Source organism: Lynx rufus, unplaced genomic scaffold, assembly GCF_022079265.1.
Source record: "Lynx rufus isolate CCGP_SWC_20201006 ecotype Redwood Valley unplaced genomic scaffold, mLynRuf1.p SCAF_14, whole genome shotgun sequence".
NCBI classification, from domain to species: Eukaryota; Metazoa; Chordata; class Mammalia; order Carnivora; family Felidae; genus Lynx; species Lynx rufus.
Genome location: NW_025814828.1, coordinates 53,720,380 through 53,735,768, shown reverse-complemented (window position 1 = coordinate 53,735,768; position 15,389 = coordinate 53,720,380). Strand labels below are relative to the sequence as shown.

Below are 15,389 nucleotides of genomic sequence, written 5' to 3'. Positions count from 1 at the left end.
AGAGAAACGTGTAAAAAAATCTTTCCAGAATCAACTAGCATTTGGGATCACTTCTAACCAGGAGATACATGACTTATTTCAATTCAACAAATACTTACTAAGCAACTAACTATACAGTGTTCAACCAGTATTGTGCTAGATAATATGGGATATATCAAAAAGTATGACTCATTCATTATTCTTAAGTTTATTTCTTTTGGGGAGGGAGAGAATGCTGAGAGACCAAGATTTACATATGTAAAATAATATGAAAATGATTCAAGATAATTGAGCACAAAAAGCTAAATTGAATTAGCTTGTTGGCTGGCATATTTTCAGTTTTAATGGTGATATTAAATCTTGAGATGGAGTTCAAAGTATGGGTAAGATTTGGATACACAGCCAGAAGGAGAGAGAGTTTTCCAAGCAGCAAAAAATGTGACTAAAGACTAGAGACAGGAATAACATAATGTGTGCCCAGGACAGTGAAATCTATAGTTAGAACAGAGAAAATGTTGGGAAATAGATAATGTTACTATATTCATGTTAGCATTTGAAGATTTTATATTGAATATACACAACTTAGTAATTCTATGACATTTACACATATTATGTGATGATATTGACTTTACCAATTTATCTATTCATGCCTTCACATAGGAGACTTTACCCTCTTTCAGAGGCAATCATTACTTCTCCGGGAGCAACTTCAAAGGGTAAATGGACAAGATAACATTGTGGTGTATTCATTAAGACTTTCAAAAGTGTGAAAAATATATATCTTAATAAAATGTGATGATACTATACTGTATTTTGAATATGGCCTTTTGTACTTATCTGTATATTACAAATGGCTTAGCATAACACAGACATGGCTATGAAAGTCCATCTGGCTTAGTTTGCAATCTTACTTTGCAAATCTTCCATTTGCCTTAGCATGCATGATATTTTTTAGGGTCTGTATTCAGAAGACAGGTTGCAAAGGAAGTATCAGTGGTCAAATTTGGAGTCTATTTGTCCTATATATACTCAGGAATAAATGTATTTATAGGACATCTTTGGTCCCACATGCAATATCAAAGGTAGTATGGAATGCAACCTAAGTTATTAACCTCCCCATAGTGCTATTTTGGAGGTGGGTGGCAAGGCGGTCAACATTATTGAAAAGATTGATAACAAATTATATGAGGCCAACAGAATAGGTTTTATTTTGGGACTATTCATAATAATTTGTGTTTAGGATTTCAAATGTCTTTGAGATCTATGAATTTTCTACATTTGGCCCTTAGCTACTCTTTCCCATGTCAGTTGACTAGATATTTAGTCCAAATAGTAAGTGGAGGGAATATAAGAAAAAATACATAAATCATTGAATCGAGGTTAATTTAATCTATCTTCAAGGTATGCTAATAAATTAAGCTGCCTTTCATTGAGATGCAAGTCCAAATGAAAGTAATTCTTCTATGTCAATATAATTCAAATAATTCATATGTTCTTTTCCAATAGGGAATAGAAGAGTAAGCCATGCAATGATAATGGGAAATTTACAGATTTTGATTTACTAGTTTTACTGTTTTATGCAAGCATATATATTCAAGAACTTTAATATAAATTATTCAAGTTTGCGTTCATTAGGTCACTTAGATTAGTGATATAAAATTGAAAATACTATTGCAATGTTGCTTTTCCTTTAAGTTCCTCCCATATTGAAAAATGTATACCTCAGATGCAAAGAAAATTTAGTGAGTTGATTCATGTGATGACTTTGTAATGAGTGACTTGTATTAATAGGTTATGTAACTTTTTTTTTCATTTGACATCAAAACATCTATCAATTTAGAAATACTTAATGTTGTTTATAATTGTGGTTGATGTTTTTGTCAGGTGATAACTGAAGATGATTGCCCTGCAAAATTGGACCCCAAATATTTTGGAGAGTTACTTGCTGATCTAAGCCGTAAAAATACAGATCTATATCACTGCTTATTAGAACATTTGCAGAGAATTGGAGGAAGGTACTGTAAATATATCATTTACCTCAATGTTGTAGCTATCAAACATTCTATGATACTTTGGTATTTTTAATGTGCTTTATTGTTTAGAGCACTTTTGGGCTCACAGTGAAACTCTAGAACTTTTTTTAAAGATTTTATTTTTAAGTAATCTCTACACTCAAAATGGGGCTCAAACTCACAACCTCAAGATCAAGAGTTGCATGCTCCACTGACTGAACCAGCCAGGTTCCCCAAAACCCTTGTACTCTTAATGGAGAAACAGGGTAACTAATGAGCATATCTGAACACATGTCTTAAGAGTTAATATACTTTATAAAAATCATCAAAAGACATCACACCAGTCCTTTTAAGATCAGTAAAGAATTCTGTGAACTTTTTTTTAGTAACATACTTTGATGGCAAATGTGAACTCTTGGACAAGGAGCTAAAAAAATTCATGGCATACTGTGACTTGTTTTAAGATATTACACTGATGATGTAAGATACAAGCCCATTGTAAGATATTACATTGATGATGGAAGATACAATCCCACTGTCAATACATCACTGTTTATCTTCCATTGTTATGCACTCAATGTACAAGGCCATAATTTAATATACGTATATTACATATAATATATCAAACATAACTTATATACCTATAAATTAATATAAATACAAATATGTATATTATACTATATACTAAATAATAATTGTATGTATTTAAATATATACACATAAAGAATTTATCAACTATTCATGTATAGATGAGAGAATATTATGTCATTAAATGAATTCCATAAGCTATACCCCTTCTACTACATAGTGACATCATATATATGGTCAACTATCAGACAAAGTCTAGGAAAGCTTCATAAATTCAGAAAAATATGTAGGATAAAGGAGTGTTGGTATAATTTTTTTTCTAGTTCAAACTTCACTAACTGGATTCTTCTGCCTCTTAGAGATCTTTAATCTCTTATCCATCTTTTTTCCTCTCCACTTATTACATCCCGTTCTCTCCATTTTTAGCTCCATCCTCTCTAACTTCTTGCTTTAATATTCGTAATTGCAACCATTCTGTTACTATTATCCTCAATTGCTTTACCTCCTTATCTTATTGTCCCTCCCACTTAGCAAAATCCATCTCTGGAGTAGTCTATCTCTCTTTATATATTGTTTCCTTTTACCACCATCTCCTCTTTCTAATACCTAACATGCACTACCCCTAGAATTCAGAGGACTCTATGGGGGCTATTTTATTTACCCTGATTTCCTTAGTGCTTAGCATGGTGACTAGTTTACTGTGGTGCTCAATAAACATTTGGTGAATATATGAATGATTTATTTTTTTATTTAAGTTTTTAAATTCCTGTTAGTTAACATATAGTGTAGTATTAGTTTCAGGTATGCAATATAGTGATTTAACACTTCCATATATCACCTGGTGCTCATCACAGGTGCCCTCCTTAATCCCCATCACATATTTAACACATCCCCCCACCACTTCCCTTCTGGTAACTATCAGTTTGTTCTCTATAGTTAACTTATAAATCTCAAAACCCAAAAAACAAATAATCCAATTAAAAGTGGACAGAAGACATGAACAGACACTTTCCCAAAGAAACATACAGATCTCCAACAGACAAATGAAAAGATGCTCAACATCACTGATCATCAAGGAAAGGCAAATCAAAACTACAATGAATGCCTTCTTTACTGATACATCCATGCAGTTAAACACTGTTAGAAGAAAGCACAAGCATTTATTTGAATTGATGTCATTATAAATGCATGATTTCCATCATCTATTATTTTATACTAATCAACACTTTCTCCCATTACCCAAACAACTATTTCACACAACTATCCAAGTGCATAAGGTCACTAGCTTAAAATCTTCCCCCTCTCTCTGAGTAGTCAATTATTTACTGAGTGTCCACTATGTGCCAGAGACACTGTGCTAAGTGCTTTTCCCATATTGTCTTATTTGCACAGTGACACTATAAAGTTTCAAATAGAGACCCAAAGAGTGTAAGTTATCAAGGTCACAACAGCTACTTAGTGCTTGAGATGGATTAAACATTTCTGAGAATTATTTTTACCTATAAATTGTGATTCAGCTTTTCTGCAAAGCATCCCTTAGATATTTAGCTTGGTCTAAGTGTTCCTCTTCTGTGAATTAATTATTCCCTGTGAATATTTCTATCAAAGTATCACATTGTAGGGGCGCCTGGGTGGCGCAGTCGGTTAAGCGTCCGACTTCAGCCAGGTCACGATCTCGCGGTCCGTGAGTTCGAGCCCCGCGTCAGGCTCTGGGCTAATGGCTCAGAGCCTGGAGCCTGTTTCCGATTCTGTGTCTCCCTCTCTCTCTGCCCCTCCCCCGTTCATGCTCTGTCTCTCTCTGTCCCCCCAAAAAAATAAATAAACGTTGAAAAAAAAATTTTAAAGTATCACATTGTATAATCAACAGTATATAGAGGGGTGCCTGGGTGGCTCAGTAGGTTGAACATCTGACTCTTGAGTTCAGCTTAGATCATGATCTCACAGTTCGTGTGTTTGAGCCCCAGGTCAAGCTCTGCTCTGCAGTGGAACCTGCTTAGGATTCTCTCTCTCTCTCTCTCTCTCTCTGCTTGGGATTCTCTCTGTCTCTCTTTCTCTCTCTCTCTCTCTCCAGTCTTTTTCTCTGCCTCTCCCCCGCTTGTACTCTCTGTCTCTCTCAAAAATAAATAAATAAATAAATAAATAAATAAATAAGAGTATATAGAGACTTAGTCTTAAGTACCTGATTCTATATTCAGAGTTCATATCCTTGGTTTATGTTTCAGCTTTAGTTACATACGTGATGTGTAATGTCAGGCAACTTGCTTAACTTCTCTGTACCTCAGTTTCTTCATCTATAAAATAGGAATTATAATAACAATACTTCTAGATTTGTTATAAGCAATAAATGATTTAAGATGTACACTTACAAACAACATCAGCATCATATAAGAACTTGAAAATAAACCTACAGACTCAGAAACTCAGGGTGTATGGGTCAGCAACAAACCCTCCAGAGGATTCTGACACATGCTCAAGTTTGAGAACCATTTACCTAAGGCCACAAAAGTGGAACAATCTGGGACTAGAACCCATAATCTGAGAACCTTTTCTCCTTAAGCAAATAATTTAAACTTTATCATTGCTTTTGATGGCTATAATATTTTTTTTAATTTAAATTCAAGTTAGTTAACATACAGGAGTAGAACCCAGTGATTCATCTCTTACATTGGACATCCATTGCTCATCCTGAAAAGTGTCCTCTTTAATGCCCATCACCCGTTTAACCCACCCCCCCAACTTCAACTCCAGCAACCCTCAGTTTGTTCTCTGTATTTAAGAGTCTTTTATGGCTAAACTTTCAATACTAGGCATATATTTCCAAATTTTTTAAGATATTATAGACAAATTGAATAAACTATCAATTTTTTGGATTCATTGAACTTGAAAAGTTCACATAATTTAGACTGGTTTTACATTGTTCAAATTTTGCCTTGGGAAAATTATGTTTGTATGAAGTAAGATAATATTTGTGCTTTGTATTGCCCCAAAACAGTCCAGAGCACATGACTTTGACAATGTCGTTTCTCAATAAAGGGATACAGAATGAGAGTTAAATACACAACAGTGGTGCTCATCACAAGTCGACTCCTTAATCCCTATCACCTATTTAACCCATCCCTCCCTCACTTCCACTCTGGTAACCATCAATTTGTTCTCTGTAATTAAGAGTCTGTTTTTTTCATTTGCCTCTACCTCTCTTTTTCTCCCCTTATGCTCACTTGTTTTGTTTCTTAAATTCCACATATAAGTGAAAGCATATGGTATTTGTCTTTTTCTGACAGACTTATTTCCCTTTGCATAATACTCCCTGGCTCCACCAATGTCATTGCAAATGGCAAGATTTAATTCTTTTTTATGGCTGAGTAATATTCCATTGTGTGTGTGTGAGTGTGTGTGTGTGTATACCACCTCTTCTTTATCTACTCCTCAGTGGATGGAAATTTGGGCTGTTCCCATAGTTTGGTGTTTGTAGATAATGCTGCTACAAACATCAGAGTACATATATCCCTTTGAATTAGTAATTTTGCATTCTTTGGGTAAATACCTAGTCATGCAATTGCTGGATCCTAGGGTAGCTCTATTTTTACTTTTTGAGGAACCTCCATACTGTTTTCCAGAAGGACTGCACCAGTTTGCATTCCCACCAATAGTTCAAGAGGGTTCCTTTTTCTCCACATCTTTTCTAACACCTGTTGTTTCTTCTGTTGTTGATTTTAGCCATTCTGACAGGAGAAAGATAATATCTCATTTTAGTTTTGATTTCTATTTCCCTGATGATCCCTGATGCTGAGCATCTTTTCATGTGCCTGTTGTCCAATTCTGTCTCCTTGGAAAAATATCTATTCATGTCTTCTGCCCATTTTAATTAGATTATTCAATTTTAGGGTGTTGAATTTTATAAGTTCTTTATATAGTTCTTTATATACTAAACCTTTATCAGATATATCATTTTCAAATGTCTTCTCCAATTCAGTAGGTTGCCTTCTTTTGTTGATTGTTTCCTTCACTGTGCAGATGCTTTTTATTTTGATGAAGTTCCAATAGTTTAATTTTATTTTTGTTTCCCTTGCCTCAGGAAACATCTAGAAAGAAGTTGATAGGGCAGTATCAAAGAGGTTACTGCTTGTATTCTCTTCTACGATTTTTATGGTTTCAGGTCTCACACTTATGTCTTTAATCTATTTTGAACTTACTTCTGTATTTGGTTTAAGAAAGTGGTCCACTTTCATTCTTTTGTACGTTGCTATCCAGTTTTCCCAACACCACTTGTTGAATAAACATTGTTTTTCCCATTGGATATTCTTTTCTGATTGTTGAAGATTAATTGACCTTATAGCTGTGAGTTCATTTCTGGGTTTAACTATGCGTCTGTTTTTGTGCCAGTATCATACTGCCTTGATGACTACAGCTTTGTAATATAACTTGAAGTCCGGAAGTGTGATGTCTCCAGGAAGCAGAGGACCCCCATTAGATTCAACAAAAACTGACCATCAACAAGGCATATCATAGTCAAATTCACAAAAGACTCAGGCAAGGAGAGAATCATGAAAGCAGCAAGGGAAAAAAAGTCCCTAACATACAAGGGAAGACAGATAAGGTTTGCAGCAGACATATCCATAGAAACCTGGCAGGCCAGAAAGGAGTGGCAGGATATATTCAGTGTGCTGAATCAGAAAAATATGCAGCCAAGAATTCTTTATCCAGAAAGGCTGTCATCAAAATAGAAGGACAGATAAAAAGTTTCCCATACAAACAAAAATTAAAGGAGTTTGTGACCACTAAACCAGCCCTGCAAGACATTTTAAGGGGGACTTTCTGAGGGGAGAATAGATGAAAATATACATATAAAAATAAATAAATACCAAAAACAACAAAGATTAGAAAAGACCAGAGAACAGACCAGAAACTCCAATTCTACAAGCATCATAAAGGCAATAAAATCATATCTTTCAGTGGTCACTCTAAACGTCAATGGACTCAATGCTCCAAGCAAAAGACATAGGGTAACAGAATGGACAAGAAAACAAGATCCATCTATATGCTGTTTACAAGAGAACCACTTTAGGCCTAAAGACACTTTCGGATTGAAAATAAGGGGATGGAGAACCATCATGCTAATGGCCAACAAAAGAAAGCGAGAGTAGCCATAATTATATCAGACAATCTAGACTTTAAAATGAAGACTGTATCCAGAGATGCAGAAGGGCATTATATCATAATCAAGGGGTCTATAGATCAAGAAGACCTAACAATTGTAAACATTTATGCGCCAAATGTGAAAACACCCAAATATATAAATCAATTAATCACAAACATAAAGAAATTCATTGATAGTAATACAATAATAGTAGGAGACTTCAACACCCCACTCACAGCAATAGACAGATCATCTAGTCAAAAAATCAACAAGGAAACATCTTTGAATGACACACTGGACCAGATGGACTTCACAGATATATTCAGAACATTACATCCTAAAGCAGAATATACATTCTTCTACAGTGCACATGGAACGTTCTTCAGAATAGACCATATACTGGGACACAAATCAGCCCTAAGGAAGTAAAAAAGATCGAGATCACACCGTGCATATTTTCAGACCACAATGCTATGAAACTCGAAATCAACCACAAGAAAAATTTGGGAAAGGTAACAGATACTTGGAGACTGAAGAACATCCTACTAATGAATGAATGGGCTAACAAAACAGTTAAAGAGGAAATTTAAAAGTATATGGAAATCAAGGAAAATGATAACACCACAACCCAAAACCTCTGGGACACAGCAAATGTGGGCATAAGGAGTATATAACAATCCAGGCCTTCCTAAAGAAGGAAAAAGGATCTCAGATACACAACCTAACCTTATGCCTTAAGGAGCTGGAAAAAGAACAGCAAATAAAACCCCAAAACAACAGAAGACAGGAAATAATAAACATTAGAGCAGAAATTAATGTTATTGAAACCAAAAGAAAAAAAAACAGTAGAACAGATAAATGAAACCAGAAGTTGATTTTTTGAAAGAATTAACTAAATTGATCAACCACTAGCCAGTAAGATCAAAACGGAAAAGGAAAGGACCCAAATAAATAAAATCAAGAATGAAAGATGAGAGATCACGACCAACACAACAGAAATAACAACAATAATAAGAGAATATTATAAGCAATTATATGCCAATAAAATGAGTAATCTGTAAGAAATGGACAAATTACTAGAAACATATACACTACCAAAACTGAAACAGGAAGAAATAGAAAATTTGAACAGACCCATAACCAGTAAGGAAATTGAATTAGTAATCAAAAATCTGCCAAAAAACAAGAGTCCAGGAAGAAGGAGAAGATGGAGGCGTAGGAGGACGCTGGGCTCACAGCATCCTGTTGATCACTTAGATTCCACCCACATCTACCTAAATAACCCAGAAAACCACCAGAAGACTAGCAGAATGGACTCTCCAGAGGCAAGCATAGACAAGAGGCCCACGGAAGGGAGTAGGAAGGGCAGAGGGGCAATGCGCACTACACATACTGGCGGGAGGGAGCCAGGGCGGTGGAGGGGCAGCCTACCTGGCAGGACAGAGCCACTGACTCTGATTTGCAAAAGCAGAGGGGCCTCACTGTGTGAGTTCTGACAACCACCGGGACTTAACATCTGGAATGCTAAAAATCAGCAGCTCTGCTCAGAGAGCAGGAGGGTGAGAAGACACCGGGAGGGAGAGTTGTTGAACCCCAGAAGACAGACCTCAGCTCAGTGGGGAACAAAGGCATTGGCCAGTGCCATCTTCCTCTCCCATCCCTCAGCCAAAATACCAAAGGGAACCAGTTCCCATCACCAAACTTGCTTGCACCACACACACACCCAACACTGTGTTTCTGTGGATCCATCCCTCCGACGGGTCTGCCTCACTCCTGGTAGTGCAGGGCTCCTCCCGAGGGGACCACTGAAGACAAAGTGAGCTAAGCTTGCACCTCCCACCCCTGTGTACCTTGCGGATACACCCCGGCTAATACGCCAAATACCATCAAAGTAGCACCACAAGCCTGGCAGTATGCAAGTAGCCCAGACAGGGGCCACACCACTCCACAGTGGGTCCTGACCCTGGGAGAGGGGAAGATAAGGTGCACACCAGTCTGACTGTGGCCCCAGCTGTGGGCTGGGGACAGACATCGGGTCTGACTGTGGCCCCTCCCACCAACACAAGTTACTCCAGACAACACAGGGGAAGTGCCCTGCAGTTCCTCACCACTTCAGGGACTACCCAAAATGATGAAACTGAAGAACTTTCCTCAAAAGAAACTCCAGGAAGTAGCAACAGCTAATGAATTGACCAAAAACGATTTAAGCAATATAATGGACCATAGAGTTAGAATAATATTCATAAAATTAATCGCTGGGCTTGAGAAAAGTATACAGGACAGCAGAGAATCTATTACCACAGAGAACAAGGGACTAAGAAACAGACAAGAGGAGCTAAAAAATGCTATAAATGAGGTACAAAATAAAATGGAGGCAGCCATAGCACAGATTGAAGAGGCAGAGGAGATAATAGGTGAATTAGAAGATAAAATTGTGGACAAAGAAGAAGCTGAGAAAAAGAGAGATAAAAAAATGCAGGAGTATGAGGGGAGAATTAGAGAACTAAGTGATGCAATCAAGGGTAACAATATATGTATAATAGGGATGCCAGAATGGGAAGAGATAGAGAAAGGGGCTGAAAGTGTATTTGAACAAATTATAGCTGAGAACTTCCCTGATCTGGGGAAACAGGCATTAAAATCAAAAGGCACAGATATATCCCTTCAGATATAACTTGAATCAATCTTCTGCATGACATATCATAGTGAAACTGTCAAAATAAAAGGATAAAGAGAAAATTCCGAAAGCAGCTAGGGATAAACATGCTCTAACTTACAAAGGGAGACCCATAAAAGTAGTGGCAGACCTACCTACTGAAACTTGGCCGTCCAGAAAGGTATGGCGGGAAATCCTCAATGTGATGAACAGAACAAATATGCAGCCGAGAATCCCTTATCCAGCAAGTCTGTCATTCAGAATAGAAGGAGAGATAAAGGTCTTCCCAAACAAGCAAAAACTGAAGGAATTCATCACCACTAAACCAGCTGTAAAAGAGATCCTAAGGGAGATTCTGTGAGTAAAATGTTGCAAGGACAACAAAGTGCCAGAGACATCACTACAAGCATGAAAGCTACAGACATCACAGTGACTCTAAACCCATATCTTTTTATAATAACACTGAATGTAAATGGACTAAATGCACCAACCAAAAGACATAGGGTATCAGAATGGATAAAAAAAACCAGGACCCATCTATTTGCTATCTACAAGAGACTCATTTTAGACCTGAAGACACCTTCAGATTGAACGTGAGGGGATGGAGAACTATCTGTCATGCTACTGGATATCAAAAGAAAGCTGGAGTAGCCATATTTATGTCAGACAAACTAGACTTTAAATTAAAGGCTGTAACAAGAGATGAAGAAGGGCATTATATAATCATTACAAGGTCTATCCATCAGGAAGACCTAACAATTATAAATGTCGATGCACCAAATACAGGAGCCCCCAAATATATAAAACAATTAATCACAATGAGTGCATATGGAACATTCTCCAAGATATATCACATACTGTGTCACAAAACAGCCCTTCATAAGTATACAAGAATTGAGATCATACCAGGCATACTTTCAGACCACAATGTTATGAAGCTTGAAATCAACCACAGGAAAAAGTCTGGAAAACCTCCAACAGCATAGAGGTTAAAGAACACCCTACTATGGAAGGAATGGATCAACCAGGCAAATAGAGAAGAAATTAAGAAATATATGGAAACAAATGAAAATGAAAATACAACAATGTAAACGCTTTGGGATGCAGCGAAGGCAGTCCTGAGAGGAAAATAAATTGCAATGCAGGTCTATCTCAAGAAACAAGAAAAATCCTAAATAAAAAATCTAACAGCACACCTAAAGGAAATACAGGCAGAACAGCAAAGACACCCCAAACGCAGCAGAAGAAGAGAAATAATAAACGTCAGAGCAGAAACAAACAATATAGAATCTAAAAAAACTGTAGAGCAGATCAATGAAACCAAGAGTTGGTTTTTTGAAAAAATAAACAAAATTAATAAACCTCTAGTCAGGCTTCTCAAAAAGAAAAGGGAGATGACCCAAATAGACAAAATCATGAATGAAAATGGAATTATTACAACCAATCCCTCAGAAATACAAGCAATTATCAGGGAATACTATGAAAAATTATATGCCAACAAACTGGACAACCTGGAAAAAATGGACGAATTCCTAAGCACCCATACACTTTCCAAACTCCAACAGGAAGAAATAGAAAACTTGAACATACCCATAACCAGTGAAGAAGTTGAATAAGTTATCAAAAATCTCCCAACAAATAGGAGTCCAGGACCAGATGGTTTCCCTGGGGAATTCTACCAGACATTTAAAGCAGAGATAATGCCTATCTTTCTGAAGCTGTTCCAAACAATAGAAAGGGAAGGAAAACTTCCAGACTCATTCTATGAAGCCAGCATTACTTTGATTCCTAAACTAGACAGAGACCAGCAAAAAAAGAGAACTATAGGTCAATATCCCTGATGAACGTGGATGCAAAAATTCTCAATAAGATACTAGCAAATCAAATTCAACAGCATATAAAAAGAATTATACACCATGATCAAGTGGGATTTATTCCAGTGCTGCAGGGCTGGTTCAACATTCGCAAATCAATCAATGTGATACATCACATTAATAAAAGAAAAGATAAGAACCACATGATCCTGTCTATCAATGCAGAAAAAGCATTTGACAAAATTCAACATCCCTTCTTAATAAAAACGCTTGAGAACGTCAGGATAGAAGGAACAGATTTAAACATCATAGAGGCCATTTATGAAAAGCCCACAGCTAATTTCATCGTCAGTGGGGAAAAACTGAGAGCTTTCCCCCTGAGATCAGGAACATGACAGGGATGTCGACTCTCACCGCTGTTGTTTAACATAGTGTTGGAAGTTCTAGCATCAGCAATCAGACAACAAAAGGAAATCAAAGCATGAAAATTGGCAAATATGATGTCAAGCTTTCTCTTTTTACAGGATATTATACATGCAAAACCCGATACACTCCACCAAAAGTCTACTAGAACTGATAAATGAATTCAGCAAAGTCATAGGATATAAAATCACTGTATACAAATCAGTTGCAGTCTTATCCACTAATAATGAAACAACAGAAAGACAAAAAAAGAAACTGATCCCATTCACAATTGCACCAAGAAGCATAAAATACCTATGAATAAACCTAACCAAAGATGTAAAAGATCTGTATGCTGAAAACTATAGAAAGCTTATGAAGGAAATTGTAGAAGACATAAAGAAATGGGAAAACATTCCATGCTCATGGATTGGAAGAATAAATATTGTTAAAATGTCATTACTATCCAAAGCAATGTACACATTCAATGCAATCCCAGTCAAAATTGCACCAGCATTCTTCACGGAGCTAGAGCAAACAATACTAAAATTTGTATGGAACCACAAAAGATCCCAAATAGCCAAAGTAATTTTGAAGAAGACCAAAGCAGGAGGCATCACAACCCCAGACTTTAGCCTCTACTACAAAGCTGTAATCATCAAGACAGCATGGTATTGGCACAAAAACAGACACATAGACCAATGGAATAGAATAGAAACTCCAGAATTAGACCCACAGATGTATGGCCAACTCATCTTTGACAAAGCAGGAAAGAATATCCAATGGGAAAAAGAGAGTCTCTTTAACAAATGGTGCTGTGAGAACTGGACAACAACATGCAAAAAGATGAAACTAGACCACTTTCTCACACCATTCACAAAAATAAACTCAAAGTGCATAAAGGACCTGAATGTGAGAAAGGAAACCATCAAAACCCTAGAGGAGAAAGCAGAAAAAACCCTCTCTGACCTCAGCAGCAGAAATTTCATACTTTACACATCTCTAAAAGCAAGGGAATTAAAACAAAAAATGAACTACTGGGACCTCATGAAGATAAAAATCTGCTCTGCAAAGGAAACAACCAACAAAACTAAAAGTCAACTGATGGAATGGGAAAGGATATTTGCAAATGACATATGGGACAAAGGGCTAGTATCCAAAATCTATAAAGAGTGCACCAAACTTCACACCCAAAAAACAAATAACCCAGTGAAGAAATGGGTAGCAAACATGAATAGACACTTCTCTAAAGAAGACATCCAGATGCCCAACAGGCACATGAAAAGATGCTCAACGTCGCTCCTCATTAGGGAAATACAAATCAAAACCACACTCAGATATCACCTCACACCAGTCAGAGTGGCTAAAATGAACAAAACAGGAGACAATTGATGCTGGCAAGGATGTGGAGAAATGGGAACCCTCTTGCACTGTTGGTGGGAATGCGAATTGGTGCAGCCACTCTGGAAAACAGTGTGGAGGTTCCTCAAAAAATTAAAAATAGACCTACCCTATGACCCAGCAATAGCACTGCTAAGAATTTCCCCAAAGGATATAGGAGTGCTGACGCATAGGGGCACTTGTACCCCAATGTTTATAGCAGCACTGTCAACAATAGCCAAATTATGGAAAGAGCCTAAATGTCCATCAACTGATGAATGGATAAAGAAGTCGTGGTTTGTATGAACAGTGGAATACTACGTGGCAATGAGGAAGAATGAAATCTGGCCTTTTGTAGCAACGTGGATGGGACTGGAGAATGTTATGCTTAGTGCAAAAAGTCACACAGAGAAAGACAGATACCATATGTTTTCACTCTTATGTGGATCCTGAGAAATTTAACAGAAGGCCATGGGGAGGGGAAGGAAAAAATAAAGGTTAGAGAGGGAGGGAGCCAAACCATAAGAGACTCTTAAAACTGAGAACAAACTGAGGGTTGATGGGGGGTGGGAGGGAGGGGAGGGTGGGTCTTGGATATTGAGGAGGGCACCTGTTGGAATGAGCACTGGGTGTTGTATGGAACCTAATTTGACCATAAATTTCATATTTAAAGAAGAAACAAAAAGAAAAACAAAAAAACAAGAGCCCAGGGCCAAATGGCTTTCCAGGGGAATTCTGCCCAAAAATTTAAGGAAGAGTTAACACCTATTCTTTTGAAGCTGTTCCAAAAAATAGAAATGGAAGGAAAACTTCCAAACTCTTTCTATGAAGCCAACATTACCTTAATTCCAAAAGCAGACCTAGACCCCACGATAAAGGAGAACTAATGACCAATTTCCCTGATGAACATGGATGCAAAAATCCTCAACAAGGTAGTAGCTAACCAGATACAACAATACATTAAAAAAATTATTCACCACGACCAATTGGGATTTATACCTGGGATGCAAGTCTGGTTCAATATCCACAAAATAAATAACGTGATTCATCACATCAATAAAAGAAAGGACAAGAACCATAGATCCCCTCAATAGATGCATGGAAAGCGTTTGACATAATACAGCATCCTTTCTTGATAAAAACCGTCAAGAAAGTAGTGATAGAAGGATCATACTTCGAGATCATAAAAGCCATATACAAATGACCTAATGCTAATATCATCCTCAATCGGGAAAAACTGAGAGCTTTCCCCTAAGGTCAGGAAAAACACAGGGATGTCCACTCTCACCACTGTTATTCAACATAGTATTGGAAGTCCTAGCCTCTGCAATCAGACAACACAAAGTAATAAAAGGCATCCAAATCAGCCAGGAAGGGGTCGAACATGATACTATACATGGAAAACCCCAAAGATTCCACCA

At 37.1% G+C, this 15,389-nt stretch overlaps 1 protein-coding gene across 1 annotated transcript in view; it reads left to right on the top strand.

The window, feature by feature from the left end:
* POF1B (POF1B actin binding protein) overlaps positions 1 to 15,389 on the top strand; it is a 118,597-nt gene that overhangs the window by 57,363 nt on the left and 45,845 nt on the right. The window contains exon 5 of the mRNA XM_047075802.1: positions 1,864 to 1,994. Within this exon, the coding sequence (XP_046931758.1) occupies positions 1,864 to 1,994 (131 nt within the window). The remainder of the gene's footprint in view (positions 1 to 1,863; positions 1,995 to 15,389) is intronic.